This window comes from Bolinopsis microptera, chromosome 5 (assembly GCF_026151205.1).
Source record: "Bolinopsis microptera isolate Bmic1 chromosome 5, MBARI_Bmic_1.0, whole genome shotgun sequence".
NCBI classification, from domain to species: Eukaryota; Metazoa; Ctenophora; class Tentaculata; order Lobata; family Bolinopsidae; genus Bolinopsis; species Bolinopsis microptera.
The window spans coordinates 21,305,199-21,320,614 of record NC_087076.1 but is presented as its reverse complement, the minus strand read 5'-3'; the positions used below and the strand labels follow the sequence as shown (position 1 = coordinate 21,320,614).

The following is a 15,416-nucleotide window of genomic DNA, read 5'->3' as shown; positions in this document are numbered from 1 at the left end:
TTAGGAGCCATTTGTATTTTGTAAACTTGCTAGAATTGGAATGATGGTTGTTAAATTGATTATTTATACTACCCCGGTGCTTAATTGGAATCATAATATTATGTAAGAATGATCAACAATCATAATCTTGAGATGCAGACAAACCGTTGCATAGGATCACTCCAATAGGCCCCCCCCCCTCCAATATCAATTAAAGCATCGTCATTAGGACAAATACATTTTTATAAGAGGTAGCATAGGTACTATATATCAACAAACATCAATTATCAAAAAACCACAAAAACAACAGTCATAAAACGTCAACTAACAAGAATTTCGCCGCGGTTAAACCACGCACGATCAATTTTCCCTACGATGTACTTGTATTTTGTACCATTAATTCTTTCGAGTGAAAAGTGTGACTGGAAAAAAGTGCAACATATTTATATACTATGTTTTAATAAATGAGTGGGATTCGCGCATGGTAAAAATTGACGATTTATTTGACCAATGTAGCGCCGCGCGCATCAACAATAAATAATCCAGAAAATTGCGGAAAATAACTTTGCGAAGGAGGAACGTCACTGTAATTAATTTACACATGGCTAGCGTCGCGCGCAGCATAACAGACGCTTCCAATACACATAAATATAGGGGAGTGGTCTATATTGCAAAGGAGCAGACTTTTGTCGTCAACGTAGGACCGTCGGGCCACCTCATATATCCAAAACCGGTTACTTATTCCCTATGATCTTTTTGCCTTTGGCAAGAGCAGGGAAAAAAATTAAAATAAAAGCTAGAGTAAGACATCATGCACCTGAACACAGCAGTCAGAAGAGCAAGTAACCACCCTGCCCCCCTCACACACTAGTCCCCTCTATAGAACCCTGGTGGACCCTCTCATTAAATATCACTCCACCACTCACCACATCTCTCAGTATCAGGTACCCGTTCTCAGATCCACATGCCACCGTTATCTTGCTACTGAGTTCTTCAAATATTTCACTGACATTAGTCCCAGTAATGAGCCTATTCGTTTCAGGTAATCCTCTGATAACGATGGTGTCAGGACTCCAATGTAGGTGAGGGTACAGAACCCTACCATCCCCGAGGGTAGAACAAGTTGTCTGAGTTTCACCTTAGTGAGAGTCTCCCTGATGACCACAGTGTTGTCATCAGAACAGCTGAGTAGCAGAGAGAGACCTGAGTGGAGGACCCAGGAGAGACACGTGACAGCTAGGGTGTGGTCTTTAAAGGTTGAGAGTGTTTGTTTAGTTTCCAGGGAGGTTATCTTCACTGTTTGGTCTTCTGAGCAGGTTGCTATTTTAGTGGAACAAGGACTGAACTCCAGGGACCAGATCTCTGCTTTCAGGTTCAAGGATCCGAATCTGGGGTCAGTTTCTGAGTGAACAGGGTTGTGAACTCTCAAATTAAATAGTTTGGTCAGGACACTGGCACTGCTAATTTCGTAAAGCTCAATGTCTCCAGTAACCATTCCAAAACATAACCTATCACGAGTTGTTCTGATGCAGGTTATAGTGTCTTCTTTGTAAGTAACAACTTTAGGTTCACTCCTCATGTCCCACTGAAGCAGACACCCAGACAGAGTACCAATAAACACGCTCACATTCTCTCCAGTTCTAACAGAGTTCAAACATCTGACACTGTCCTCTATCTTAGTCCTGAACACAGGGTTGTCATGGTGACCAGGGTTGTCATGGAGACCAGGGTTGTCATGGAGACTAGGGTTGTCATGGAGACTAGGGTTGTCACCTGGGAGACTAGAGTCCCAGACCAAAACGTTCCCACCCAGGTCACCGCTCACAATGTAGTTGTCGTCAACACAAACTCCACAACACACTATTTCGTGGAACAGAAAGGAGCTCATCTCAGTTGTCAGTTCTAACAGCCCTGAGTTAAGATCTGATTCTTGGACAATATCTTTTGAGGAAAACTTTACTCGAAAGACTCCGTCTACAGTGCCTATCCAAAGTGATAGATCAACTAGTTCCATGAAACACACAAAACCTGATGGTCCTTTAAATGATTTAACAGTGGCTCCAGTTATTAAATTCAGCACGATGAAATTATCCCTACTTTGTTGAAGCAGAACTTCATCTTCAGACACAAACACCATAGCCCAAATAGGGGATTTAGAAACAGCTCTAAGTTTACTCGAATCTTTCTGTGCCATTGTTTCTGAATCAAGAAGGATCAAATCTCGTGACGAAAGCGCTAAAACTATATGCTTATCACTGATAGCATGTCCGATTGCAGCACTCTTCTCCGACATCACCTCAAACTGATTCACAACATCCAGCTCCTCATTGTACCTGATCAAGGTGAAGACAGGCTCTACCCACTTCCAAACAAACAGATCACCCTGGTGACAAGCTATCTGCCAGATATTATCGTACAACTCCTCAGATTTCCACACAACACCACGTTCCCCTAGCTGGTAAATAATAACACACCCCGGCTTAAAGTCATCATGCCCTCGAGTCAGTACAGCTAACTTAGTGGGAGTCAGGAATTTAACAGTAGCTGTTGGAGGGTTTGGAGCTTGGAAGGAATATTTGAAATTCCAATGAGAGTCGTACAGGGCAACCAGTCCACTCCAGTCACAACTAGCACGGAACATGGAACCATTTTTTGTGGGAGGGGACTCGCAGATGAAGGTTATAATACTTCTGTGGGGTGTTTTAATGGTGTTATCACCTTCTGATTCTCCTGTAACTGTGTTAATGGTGTTATCACCTTCTGATTCTCCTGTAACCGACCATGCTGTAATGTCACGTGACCGAGGAACAAATATGTGGTCAGAAGATTTGACGACTGCACCGAGGGTTATGGTGTGAGATCCAAATACACGTGATTTTAGGTATGTTTTCTCCTCGACCTCATCTCCAGACATTAAGCTGTTTCTATGAGGAATCTGTGTGATGCTTGTAATGATACTTTTAATACTATCCATGAATTGGGATATTACTTGCACTGTCGAACTTTAAAGCAAGAAAGTTTGAATAAAATGTTAAATGAACAAAATGAACAAAATGAACATTTCTCATATGATGACTGTGTTCAGTACACTTTAGTATGAGAGATTAGCCAAGACCACAAAATAAATTTTTGACGTAACGGTATTAAAATTCGGGTATTTTAGACGGATAGATTTATTTTTTATGTCATCTATTCGACTTGAAACAGTGAAGAGAAAGAACTTAAATCAAATTGTAATTATATCAAAAGCAAAAAACCATATTATAATTAATCAATTCTAAATTCGGATTAAGTAAGCATAATCTGAACATTACAGGGAAAAAAACAATTAAATTAAGGTATCAATTACCAGTTTTACCGGGCTTAATATTAAATAGTTTTGTACAGCATTGCAGCACTGTGAAATATTTACACAATAATAACAAAGTCGCATTTCAACTAAGATTAAGCCAAGCTCTACTAAAGTAAGCAAACCCAACTACTTAACTTATTTAACATTAACTCTATTTTGAATTCTCGCATTTAACTACAGCACGATTTTTTAAGTGTTAACATTAGGGGTCGTTCACATATTACGTAATCAATATTTTAGCAACGTAATCAACGACCAAACTCCCCCCCCCCCCCCCCCCCCCCCCCCGTAATCAACCGTAAGCATTTGGAAACCCCTCCCCCCTCGGCTGATTATGTAATATGTGAACGACCCCTAATAACACCAACTCTATTTTGAATTCTCACAAACTACTGTACAGCACGATTGTTAACATTAACGTTAACTCTAAAGTTTATAAACATAAGTATTAACATGATTAACAAATGCAGCTCCTATCAAATCAACTCATCTTAACTAAAGTCTCTCAACTAATCAGGGTCAGGATAGTAAGTGAGAGAAACCTGGCTTTTGGCCAAGTCTGGAGACAGCAGGTCAGGTGACGCCATTGTGACGCCATTGTGACGCCATTGTAAGCTTGTAATCGGTTGAAAAGCAGCTCATAACCTGTAACTAGCCCTGCAAGACATTAGGCCGCCCATATTTTACACTAGCATGCAAAGTTCTACTCAGCTATACTGAGGTAAAAATAATATATGGTTTGATCATCCAATACCGTTTTTATACTGGTAACAGTAAACAGTTAACACCCAAAATATAAAGATTTAAGCTGAAGGAAAATAAGATTCAACTATTAATTCAAATGTACTATGTGTCTCCATGCCTCCACAGCCATGTCTCCACAGCCATGTCTCCACAGCCATGTCTCCACAGCCATGCCTCCATAGCCATGTCTCCACAGTCATGTCCCCACAGCCATGTCTCCACAGCCATGTCTCCACAGTCATGTCCCCACAGCCATGTCTCCACAGCCATGTCTCCACAGCCATGTCTCCACAGCCATGTCTCCACAGCCATGTCTCCACAGCCATGTCTCCACATCCATGGACCATGTCTCCACAGCCATGTCTCCACAGCCATGTCTCCACAGCCATGTCTCTACAGCCATGCCTCCACAGCCATGCCTCCACAGCCATGTCTCCACAGCTTCTCTCCAGTTCTTAGTAAACCCAAGGCCACAGCTTCATGGTACCTTTACCAGGATAGTCATCAAACTTGGTACCGTACCACCTATAAGTGTGATGTGCACGTGCACAGAGGTACGCTACCATGGGAACGTAGTTGACAAACGCTCCGAAACTGTATCCTATCAGACCGAATCCCAACCACGATGTCAGCTCTCTGGGAGGATACTTATTTACAAAAATAAAATCATTAAAAGAAAAGAGCATGACTGTTTTGCTATTAATATATAATCTGTTAGCTCAAAAGTAAGATTTCAAAATACACTGAGCAGTTGCTTCTAAAAGAGGCTTCAAATTCATGTAGAAAGATTGATCATTTTATTTGTCCAAAGTCTTAAATTAGAAACAATTAACAACTCGGTAAACACACTCTAACTGACCCGCAGTACTGAGGACAGACAATGAGTCCGAACAGCCCCCCAGTAGGGACAATGTACTTGTAGGACCCAGGGGACCGGAGAGTAGAGAGAATGTAGTGGTGGACCAGGTTAATCAGCTGCCCTGTTACCCAGATACAGAGTCCTACTTTCACTCGTAGCTGCAGGGGAGTGGGTTTAGTTAGATACAAGTACATTGCAAAACCTGGTTTAGGCTTCAATCTGCTCAACCTATCAGATCCAATCTTCCTTTTATTTTCTTCTTTTTTAATTATATCCGATATTAATAGGCTTGAAATATTTTCGAAGTGTGTCCACTATAGCAAACCTCATCGTCAAGGAAAGAGTTTCTGTCAGGTCCAGAGAGTCTGTGGAGAGAGTATGCGGTAACCACAGCTCCAAGCGAGTAGAAAGAGGCTATCTGAAACAAACACGTGTAGTGTGTACTGTATTATTACACAGTCTGGCAGTGTTAAAGGCAGGGTTAAACACAGTGTGTATCGTCTAAAAACTAAGTGTAAGGTATTAAATAACAGGAGCATGATAATGTTCAGTTAATTCAATATTTTATGCTGGGACTGGACGAAATGTTTATAACGCAACTGAGAAACAAGTTAGAAAAAGTGAGAAAAAGTGAGAAACAAGTGAGAAACAAGTGAGAAACAAGTGAGAAACAAGTGAGAAACAAGTGAGAAACAAGTGAGAAACAAGTGATAAACAAGTGAGAAACAGGCGATGAGAAGCGTACCTCGATAACAGTTAGAAATAGGCAGTCCTTACTGTACTTGTGTACAAATAGCACCTCCAGACACCGTTTAGTGAAGTGAGTACAGTATAAACCCAACATCAGCAGATCGTACGAACTGGGGGGACAGCTTGGTTATTTGGAAAACTTCTTACTCTGAACAAATAACGCTTTATCGATATTCCTTAAAAACTAATCCTGTCAAATTTCCCAAAACACTGTAAATCTGACCTGGTGGGAGCACCCAGGTAGTTCCAGACAATAACGTAAGCTAAAGCGGGAGTGGAGTACATGATGAACCACCCAACTCTAGCGGGACACCCCCCTTCTGGAGCGAACTTACTGAAACATTATTGTTACTGTGGTTACTGTGGTTACTGTGGTTACTGTGGTTAATGTGATTAATGTGGTTAATGTGCTGTGGTTACTATGGTTAGTGTGGTTACTGTGGTTACTATGGTTAGTGTGGTTACTGTGGTTACTATGGTTACTGTAATTACTGTGGTTACTGTGGTTACTGTAGTTACTGTGGTTAATGTGATTAATGTGGTTAATGTGCTGTGGTTACTGTGGTTACTGTGGTTACTGTAGTTACTGTGGTTAATGTGATTAATGTGGTTAATGTGCTGTGGTTACTGTGGTTACTGTGGTTACTGTAGTTACTGTGGTTAATGTGATTAATGTGGTTAATGTGCTGTGGTTACTGTGGTTACTGTGGTTACTGTAGTTACTGTGGTTACTGTAGTTACTGTGGTTACTGTGGTTAATGTGGTTACTGTGCACTGTGGTTGTTATAAATGTTGGAACATTTATTATTGAATTGAAAGAAAGCACTGATACTGTTGAAGCACTGATATACCAGAACTAACTATGACATGTACACGATACAGTAAATTAATTAAAATTCTAAACTTAATATATATTTCAATAGCGATACAAATAGATCTACACCCATTCTCTACACCTATTTATTCATAGGTCCTGCCTGTTATAATATATATAATAATGGAGATTATTATTATGATCACTTAAACAAGATCCTAAAAACACGTATAAATAGTCTTAGAGGATTTATTTAGAGGTTCTATTTAGAGGTCCTATTTAGAGGTCCTATTTAGAGGTCCTATTTAGAGGTCCTATTTAGAGGTCCTATTTAGAGGTCCTATTTAGAGGTCCTATTTAGAGGTTCTATTTAGAGGTCCTATTTAGAGGTCCTATTAAGAGGTCCTATTTAGAGATCCTATTTAGAGGTCATATTTAGAGGTCCTATTTAGAGGTCATATTTAGAGGTCCTATTTAGAGGTCCTATTTAGAGGTCCTATTTAGAGGTCCTATTTAGAGGTCCTATTTAGAGGTCCTATTTAGAGGTCCTATTTAGAGGTCCTATTTAGAGGTTCTATTTAGAGGTCCTATTTAGAGGTCCTATTAAGAGGTCCTATTTAGAGATCCTATTTAGAGGTCATATTTAGAGGTCCTATTAAGAGGTCCTATTTAGAGATCCTATTTAGAGGTCATATTTAGAGGTCCTATTTAGAGGTCATATTTAGAGGTCCTATTTAGAGGTCCTATTTAGAGGTCCTATTTAGAGGTCCTATTTAGAGGTCCTATTTAGAGGTCCTATTTAGAGGTCCTATTTAGAGGTCCTATTTAGAGGTCTTATTTAGAGGTCCTATCTACCTGTACTGGAGAGGGTACCACTGGAGATACTCGTTCAGGTAGTTACTAAAAGTGACAATAGCACACAGTATCAGAAAACCTTGATTCTCCCATGTCAGTTCAGCAGGAAACCATAGCCACCCCTGAAATATTGTTCATGTTTCTGAGGAAATAATAGAGAATAATTATTTTAAATACTTGTTGAACATTCGAGAATGTTCCAAAACTAAGTTCCAAAACTTAGCCTTAATGGCTAGATTAATCAGGAGTTTTTGATGCTGTGAAATTGGAACAGGTGAAAGTAATATCCCGGGTAAATGCCTCACAGAATGGCTAGCCTCACAGAATGGCCAAATTTGTAAATGTTTTTGTAACTAATTTTTTATAAAAGACTGGTAGGTTTTGTGGATACCATATGGGGGGGGGGGGTGTCATGTCCGTCTATGTCCGCCTATGTCCTGTCCTTTTTGGATTCTATGAGACAACGGACGTGTTTTTTGGGACATTAGCGGACACGGACGGACATTGGCGGACTCGGACGGACATTGGCGGACTCGGACGGACATTGGCGGACCCGGACGGACATTGGCGGACTTGGATGGACATTGGTGGACATTAGCGGACATTTGTGGACATTAGCGGACAAACATTTTGAGAACTGAACAGTACTGAAGAGTACTGAAGAGTACTGAGGAGGATGGCTGAGAAGGATGGCTGAGGAGGATGGCTGAGGAGGATGACTGAGGAGGATGACTGAGGAGGATGACTGAGAGGGAGGAGGAGGAGGAGGAGGAGGAGGACCCAGAAGGAGGACCTAGGAGGAGGAGGACCCAGAAGGAGGACCTAGGAGGAGGAGGAGGAGAACTGAGGAGGATGACTGAGGAGGAGGAGGACTCAGGAGGAGGACTGAGGAGAACTGAGGAGGAGGAGGAGGAGAACTGAATAGGAGGAGGAGAAGGAGGGGGACTGGGAGAGGACTGGGGAGGAGGAGGACTGAGGAGGAAGAGGAGGAGGATGAAGAGGAGGAGGAGGACCCAGGAGGAGGACCCAGGAGGAGGACTGGGGAGGAGGAGGAGGACTGGGGAGGGGGAGGACTGTTGAGGACTGATGAGGAGGACTGAGGACGAGGAGGAGGAGTAGGAGGAGGACTGAGGAGGGGTGGAGGAAGAGGACTGAGGAAGATCAGGAAGACCCAGGGGGAGGAGGAGGAAGAGTAGGAGGAGGAAGCATCTAAATGTTATTTCCATTTTTGTCCGTTTTTGTCCATTTTTGTCCGTTTTTGTCCGCTCTATTTTTTGTCCGTTTTGAAAATATAGAGGTACCGAACGGACAAAAACATGATCCCCCTATAACAGCAAAAATTGAACATTTTATTTAGCAATTTAGGTGTCCATTAATGTCCGCCTATGTCCGCCTATGTCCGCCTATGTCCGTCTATGTCCGCCTATGTCCGCCTATGTCCGCCTATGTCCGTCTATGTCCTGTCCTTTTTGGATTCTATGAGACAAGCGGACATAGACGGAGGTGACACCCCCCCCCCCCCCCCCCCCCCCCCCCATATGAAACAAAAGTCTTCTGACAACACTTCCTGTGGTGAAATCATTAACTAGGACCACATTTTCTGGCATAAATATGACTGTTTATGTAGAAATTTTGAGCACTGAAAAATTTGTTTTCAAATTTTCGAACTAAGTTTACATTTTGGTGAGAACTTCTGGCACCAGTATGACAGAAGATGTTTAAAGAATAGTATTCATCAAAAAAAACGAACATTGTTCAATTTAGGAAGAAACAAAATGCTAAAATGGCTACACGCCTCACAAAATGGCCAAAATATGCCTCACAAAATTTGTTTTCAAATTTTTGAACTAAGTTTGCATTTTGGTGAGAACTTCTGGCACCAGTATGACAGAAGATGTTTAAAGAATAGTATTCATCAAAAAAAACGAACATTGTTCAATTTAGGAAGAAACAAAATGTTAAAATGGCTAAACGCCTCACAAAATGGCCAAAATTTAAAACTCCTTTTATTCAATGAAACCATAAGTCTAAAGTATTCACAAGCTATTTATCATACAATAACACCCCAGATGGAGTGTTTTTACAGCCGAATGAAGGTTATAAATCATGAAATCAGGGAATATGAACAACGCCACACAAAATGGCCATTTTTGGTGTAGGAAATTATGCCCTTTTTATTCAGTTCTAAGAAATTTCACCTATATGGGGGTGTTAACAAGGCATATTAATACCAGCAGCATGCCTGAAACAAGAGCCAAAGGTTTTAGAAAAATAAAATTTTCTCGTTTTCTTTTTTTTTTGCCATTTTGTCAGGCATTTTTTCTTTTTTGTGAAATAATTTTTCACAGCTCAGTTTTTTCGTGAGTTTTAGGTTATTACCCCATTCCTTAATAGGTTTTCTAAGAACGTGTGGTGATAGAAATTTAAAAAGTATCTCCATCAAAAAAATTATAGAAATTCAGATTTGGCCATTCTGTGAGGCATGTTTTTTTGGAGGAAGATTTTCCGGCCAATTTTTCTCAAAGAAAAAATGGTTATGAGATTAAATGAACCCCCGGGAAGAAAAATATGAGTGTCAACTTAGCTTCTTATGAGATAAAAACTGGAATAAAGTGTGTTTTGTGACTTTGAGAGACCTTCCTTTTTTTTGGCCATTCTGTGAGGCAAATACCCGTACCCTAAAAATAAAAATACATAATTCATCGAACCTTGAAGTAAGCGAGGATAACAGGGAGAATTCCGAAGGAAAATCCGACAATAAAAGGACGATCACCCATCTTGCTAGAATAATTTAGGGTAAAGTTATAAATAAAATATCTGTTTCTAAACTTTAGAATTGTGAAATAAACAACTTTAGGAGATGTGTCAGAGCCGGTGATAAATGTCAAAGCGAAATGTTGTGTGTTTTTAGAGAGGCCTAATAGTGAGCATGAAGCCGTGTAAAGTTCAGTAACTATTGCTACTAAATCGGTATATATAATAATTGTGAATACTGAATACCTGAATACTGAGTATCTATAGTCGGTGAATGTAACGGTTGTACCCCCTGAATGTAACAGTTGAACCATTGTGACGGTACGGTGCGTAACTCGTCACACTCGAGTCTGTCACAGTAGAGGTAGAAATATACAATTTTGACTAACTACTCATGAATTTTGAGCGTGGTGCAAACCACAAACTTTTACATTTGCAGCTCATAGAAAGGCTGAGGCAGCAAGGACCGAAATGGTGTTCGAATTATGAAACATAATTGCAACAAAGATTATATTGAGATATTTAGCAATAAATTTCAAGGGGCTGGAAATAAATAAATAAACTGAAACTAAATCACACCGCTCGCGCTGTATCATTATCTTGTTCCATAACACAATAATAGACACTAACCTCATAACCCATATCATGGAACAGCAACTCCTAATTACACGACAAGATAAACCCGTACGGATAATCCGATCCACTTTAAAATGTACCTGACACTTTTTGCTAAACCTCATTAAAGTATGTAAGTTATGGTACGATAACTTGTTGGTCCAGGAATTCTATAAACTATCTTATTACACGAGGGGACAGGAAATAAAACTCACAAATTAAATGAGCACACTTTTAGTTTCCTGTTCTTACCGACTATAATATCCGGTTATCAAATACAGTTTCTTGTATAGAATTGAATAATCTCAAATGGAAAATTATAATCCTGTAATATATAACTCTCATCCAGCATTCCTAATACTTGAATTAGCTTCCAAAGTATCTAATACCTTATCAACGATCTCACTATAACTCTGATAAGAAACACAAGTGTCCTTATTCTCCAACAAAGTCCCACTATCCAAATATATTGACAAGTTAGGGTCTATTGGCACTGAGCCAAGGAACTTTAACTTGCAGTGTTCAGCCAGTCTCTGACCTCCACCCTGGTTAAATAACAGACTGCAGTCTGAACAGTTCGGGCACACAAACCCACTCAGTGTTTCAATAATACCTAGTATATTAGCTCCGGTCGTCTTGCAGAAGCTCACTTGTCTCAACACATCTGCTGCGGCTAATGCCTGGGTAGGGTAGTGTTATTATTGCAAACTTCAACTGTTTTAAACCCACAGACTTCGGGTGATTAGGATCGGATGCAAGTTAATAATAAACTTCAGAGTCCTTCAAAACCACAAGTTATTTAAAGAAAGCTTTTTATAGTGGTTATATAATCTCACAACGGTTCTGTCCGGTTTATAATGCAGATGTCAATGTTAGTTACCTGAGGTGAGGTAGTGAGGATGACGGAACAGTTAGGGACACATTCCATTACAGCCATGTGCTCATCTGATGTACCTGATAAAACACGTCAAATCAGTGTCCTGAGAGATACAGGAATTCTTATAAAATTGGACAATTAAATGTGAAACAAGTTAGAACTAAAGAAGAGTTGTGTACTGTATTTCCTGTAGTTAGCTGGATGTTGCCTCACATTACCTGGCGGTGTGTCAATAATCAGGTAGTCAAGTGATCCCCAGCAAACATCCTCTAAAAACTGCTTTATCATAGCAGTTTTCTTGGGACCGCGCCAAATCACCGCCTGATCCTGGTTTTCAACCAGATAAGACAAGGATACTGCCGATATTCTCCCAGCCCCAACTGATTGAGTTAAAGGAACCCAACCTTGATCACAGGAGTGGATGTTTCCCTGAATAGTTCAGAATGAGATTATTATAACTGAGATGTACGGTTATGAAAGAATGGTCATTATACCCATTATAATTAACAATACATTGTACAATATATAATATATTTATACTGATTGTTGTATAATGTATAAGTTGATAGCAATAATATATGACCAACCTTCAGTCCAATCATCTTAGAGAGACTTGGTCCACACAGGTCAGCATCAAGGACTCCAACAGAGAATCCTCTTTGAGCGAGATTGAAAGCTATTACCGCAACAGTTGTGCTCTTCCCAACTCCACCTTTACCTGGAATGTTAAATTGCACAAATTGTTAACAACATGATTGTGATATTTAAAAATATTTTTGGAATGCTGTTGGCCCATAACAAAATTTATAATGACTTCGTGAATACAACTCGTAAACTGCTCTTTTCAGGTGAAGGAAACTGTTCAACGTTTCAATGTAACATGTATGAGTAATGTTCCTTATCGGATGCTACATCTAGGTTATATTATTGGAAGAGTTCAATCCTGAAGTTAAGCCAGTGAATTTACCTGAAAACACACCAATGATCCGTTTTACACTGGATGTACCAGAAAACACCTCAGTTGTTTCGTTATTATCATTCATTCTCTGGCCTACAAAAGGTATGCATTTAAAATAACTATGCTGAAATACAATGTTATACCTTTGACACACCAGTTCTAGGTGCAATGTGCATGGTGTATATCAATCTGATCCATTCTGGAAAATTTCACTGATCTAAGAGACAGTGACGTAACTCTGCAGTACTTAACACAGCTTTTACAGCAGGGTATGGAGGAAATTTCTGTATCCTGTCTCAAATGCATTACAAAAAGAGGACTTTTCAAGAAAACAACAAATTTTTATTTAAATCAATTATAGCAACAATTTGAAAAACTTTTAAAGTTATTCTATTACCAAGGAATATACTACAGGTACTTGCAAACATGCACTTGCATTGTATTTATAAAAACTAGAAATTAGGCTTCACAGTAAAATGGAGAAGCAGGCTGATCTTGGAGAGAGCAGACAGTAGAGTTTACGCACCCACCAGGGCTACCTACCTACCCCAGTTGTTCTTTTTGGTTTATCAGCTTGTATTGTTATATTTATGGACCCCAAGTCACCACACTAAGAAGAAGTATGTAACAAAATGAGTTAAGTTAATGTCATCATATCAGTTTAAAACAGTAAAAGTTAAGTTAAGGATTGAAGGTGGATCATTGGTATACCGTTAAATCGATTTAACACCGCAATTCCAGTCGCAAGCCTGGGACCATTACTAGCATTGTCACAACATCTGCAAAGCTGCCATATAGCCTGACTGACAATTTTCTCGACTGACTGACAATGTTTCTTCTTTTCCCCATTTAGAATACAAAGATTGGTACATTTTAGCTTATGATTAATATTATATTTTTACCTATAGTTTACCTAGATTAGTTAATTTAATGGTTCAAACGGTTGGGAATATAATAATGTTGGTATTTGTATCTGCTGCAGCAATAATATCGATGTGTTTTTCGTCTAGAAAATCTTCGCCACTTCAATAGATATTAAGTAAAACAAAATTTAAGTAAAACAAAATTTAAATTTTATTGCCATTACAATGAATAATAATATCATAATAAATATAAGTAGACATCCGATAATAAACTTGTTACATCCAGTACAACCCAAGATGTCAGCCAACGCGACTTACAAAAATAAAGAAAGCTAGCATGTTCATTGTTGATAGTTTTTCTAACGAGCATACTTAGGCTGTACGGAAATAGCTTTAATGTTTAATTCTACGTCATATTAAAAACATTACATCATTTTTGCTAGATACAAAAATAAATTTTGAAATAAATAACTCTTTTGCTGCTAAGGCGCGGCACCGCGCTGGGTCCACATGTTATACAGCGTGTAGCAACACAGCGCTGAAAATATAAGATGATTGAGCTATAACATATAAGCGGTGCGCCGCGCCTAAACCTAAAACCATAAACTTTAAATTGTAAATATTGTCAAGATATTTAAACGAGTTTTTGCGAAATAATATGACATGCTGACTTCTATTCGTAGGATATTACAATTATACCCGTGCCAGTTCCAAATGTGAGTCAGCGCTTAAACCAAAAGCAGTTGGCAAAAGGAGCCAGTTGCCTGCAAGAGCTTTACTAGCACCCGATTTACCACTTTTGGAGCACAAACTCAAACCTAAAACCGGCCAAGCACAAAAGTATGTTATCGCCACGATTGGGTGGATTGATTCCCAGATATTTATCAGCACGCGGCACTAATAATATGAAGTTCATTATCGAATTTTAGATATGCCATGGATCGTTTAACACATATATAAAAGGTTATTAAAGAATAATTAATGTTTGGTTGTTGGTATAAATCGATATTAATCAATTATTTAAAATAGTATTTGTGTTTGTTATTATTAACTATTGAGTTTCGTTCGATTTAAATATTAAAACACTACTACAATACATTTCACAAAACAAAACGACGGGGACACAGAAAGGAGAAGGACAACACATCACACGGACGGAAACTGCTGCTGTTGACGAGTATCTGATTATATTAATTATGGGTCTCTTGTTCATTAAAATAGGTGTGATCATACTTCTAGAGTATATTGGGCTGACACAGTTGCTGCAAGGTTAACATTGGGGTCCAAAACCCGGAGTGTGATACAACTTATTTTCGCGTTACGTAGTAAGAGATACAAAATATAAAATATAAGATATAAATGACTGCAAGTTTACGGATATAGCGCGGCGCCATTTCATTATTCTGGCGCGGTAAATCACGCTGGGTAATGAAATGATAAAGTTATACAATGTTTAAGTTTCGCGCGCTACGTTTACACAATATATTTGTGAGTCCGTCCCACGTTCCAGACGAACACTCCAGACAAGTCCAGACACCAGTGTAAAGCGGATGAGCTGATCAGTGTTCTGTGTTATATGCGTGAATATATAGTTTCTATGTTTGAATGTGGTGTATTGTGTGTGTTATTTTGTGTGTGTAGTATGAAATCTATATGGACTTGTTTGTGTGTTCTTATTATAGGCACATGTCATTTCCATCAAAGTTGAGTTCTGACCATTCATCAGTGTTTCCAGCTTTTTGAGCATTGAGTAGCATAGTTTTAATGCGACCTTTAACAAGTGCAATTGGGGACGAGAAGTCAATCTTACTAGAAGGTTTAAGGAATTTATTCCACATATTCGAGGTTTTATATACAAACAAATTGGTTGCAGCGGGGATAATAAAGTAGTTATCACGTCGGGGTGACTTTTGAAATAAATTGTACATCGGTATTGGAGTGTGAAGTTTGATTATTTTAAACATTTCAAGTAGACAGTGGTACTTATACAAATTAT

At 39.2% G+C, this 15,416-nt stretch overlaps 3 protein-coding genes across 3 annotated transcripts; all 3 read right to left on the bottom strand.

Annotated features, from left to right (window-relative positions):
• Window positions 1–781: 781 nt before the first annotated feature.
• Window positions 782–2,913, bottom strand: LOC134815359 (uncharacterized). The gene has a single exon (XM_063823882.1). The coding sequence runs from the start codon at window positions 2,891–2,893 to the stop codon at window positions 953–955; it is 1,941 nt and encodes a 646-aa protein (XP_063679952.1). The 5' UTR covers window positions 2,894–2,913; the 3' UTR covers window positions 782–952.
• A 749-nt stretch (window positions 2,914–3,662) lies between these two features.
• LOC134815326 (3-oxo-5-alpha-steroid 4-dehydrogenase 1-like) lies at window positions 3,663–10,141 on the bottom strand. Its single transcript, XM_063823844.1, has 7 exons — window positions 10,062–10,141; window positions 7,354–7,475; window positions 5,908–6,018; window positions 5,680–5,794; window positions 5,260–5,352; window positions 4,935–5,092; window positions 3,663–4,711 (listed from the first exon to the last, which is right to left on the bottom strand). The coding sequence occupies exons 1-7, from the start codon at window positions 10,128–10,130 to the stop codon at window positions 4,531–4,533; spliced, it is 849 nt and encodes a 282-aa protein (XP_063679914.1). The 5' UTR covers window positions 10,131–10,141; the 3' UTR covers window positions 3,663–4,530.
• Window positions 10,142–10,580: 439 nt separating this feature from the next.
• LOC134815656 (cytosolic Fe-S cluster assembly factor NUBP2 homolog) lies at window positions 10,581–12,651 on the bottom strand. Its single transcript, XM_063824209.1, has 5 exons — window positions 12,567–12,651; window positions 12,187–12,317; window positions 11,818–12,028; window positions 11,603–11,676; window positions 10,581–11,402 (listed from the first exon to the last, which is right to left on the bottom strand). The coding sequence occupies exons 1-5, from the start codon at window positions 12,640–12,642 to the stop codon at window positions 11,064–11,066; spliced, it is 831 nt and encodes a 276-aa protein (XP_063680279.1). The 5' UTR covers window positions 12,643–12,651; the 3' UTR covers window positions 10,581–11,063.
• Window positions 12,652–15,416: the final 2,765 nt, after the last annotated feature.

Bases quoted from the DNA above. Each gene is read 5' to 3' on its own strand.
- LOC134815359 (XM_063823882.1), bottom strand. From the start codon at position 2,893: ATGTCTGGAGATGAGGTCGAGGAGAAAACATACCTAAAATCACGTGTA.
- LOC134815326 (XM_063823844.1), bottom strand. From the start codon at position 10,130: ATGGGTGATCGTCCTTTTATTGTCGGATTTTCCTTCGGAATTCTCCCT. The intron at 5,795-5,907 runs GTCAGATTTACA...CTGTCCCCCCAG, and splicing joins TACCTGGGTGCTCCCACCAG to TTCGTACGATCTGCTGATGT. The intron at 5,093-5,259 runs GTTTGCTATAGT...ACTCCCCTGCAG, and splicing joins ACTCTTTCCTTGACGATGAG to CTACGAGTGAAAGTAGGACT.
- LOC134815656 (XM_063824209.1), bottom strand. From the start codon at position 12,642: ATGAATGATAATAACGAAACAACTGAGGTGTTTTCTGGTACATCCAGT. The intron at 11,677-11,817 runs GTAATGTGAGGC...GTGTTTTATCAG, and splicing joins GATTATTGACACACCGCCAG to GTACATCAGATGAGCACATG. The intron at 11,403-11,602 runs GTAACTAACATT...TACCCTACCCAG, and splicing joins TCCTCACTACCTCACCTCAG to GCATTAGCCGCAGCAGATGT.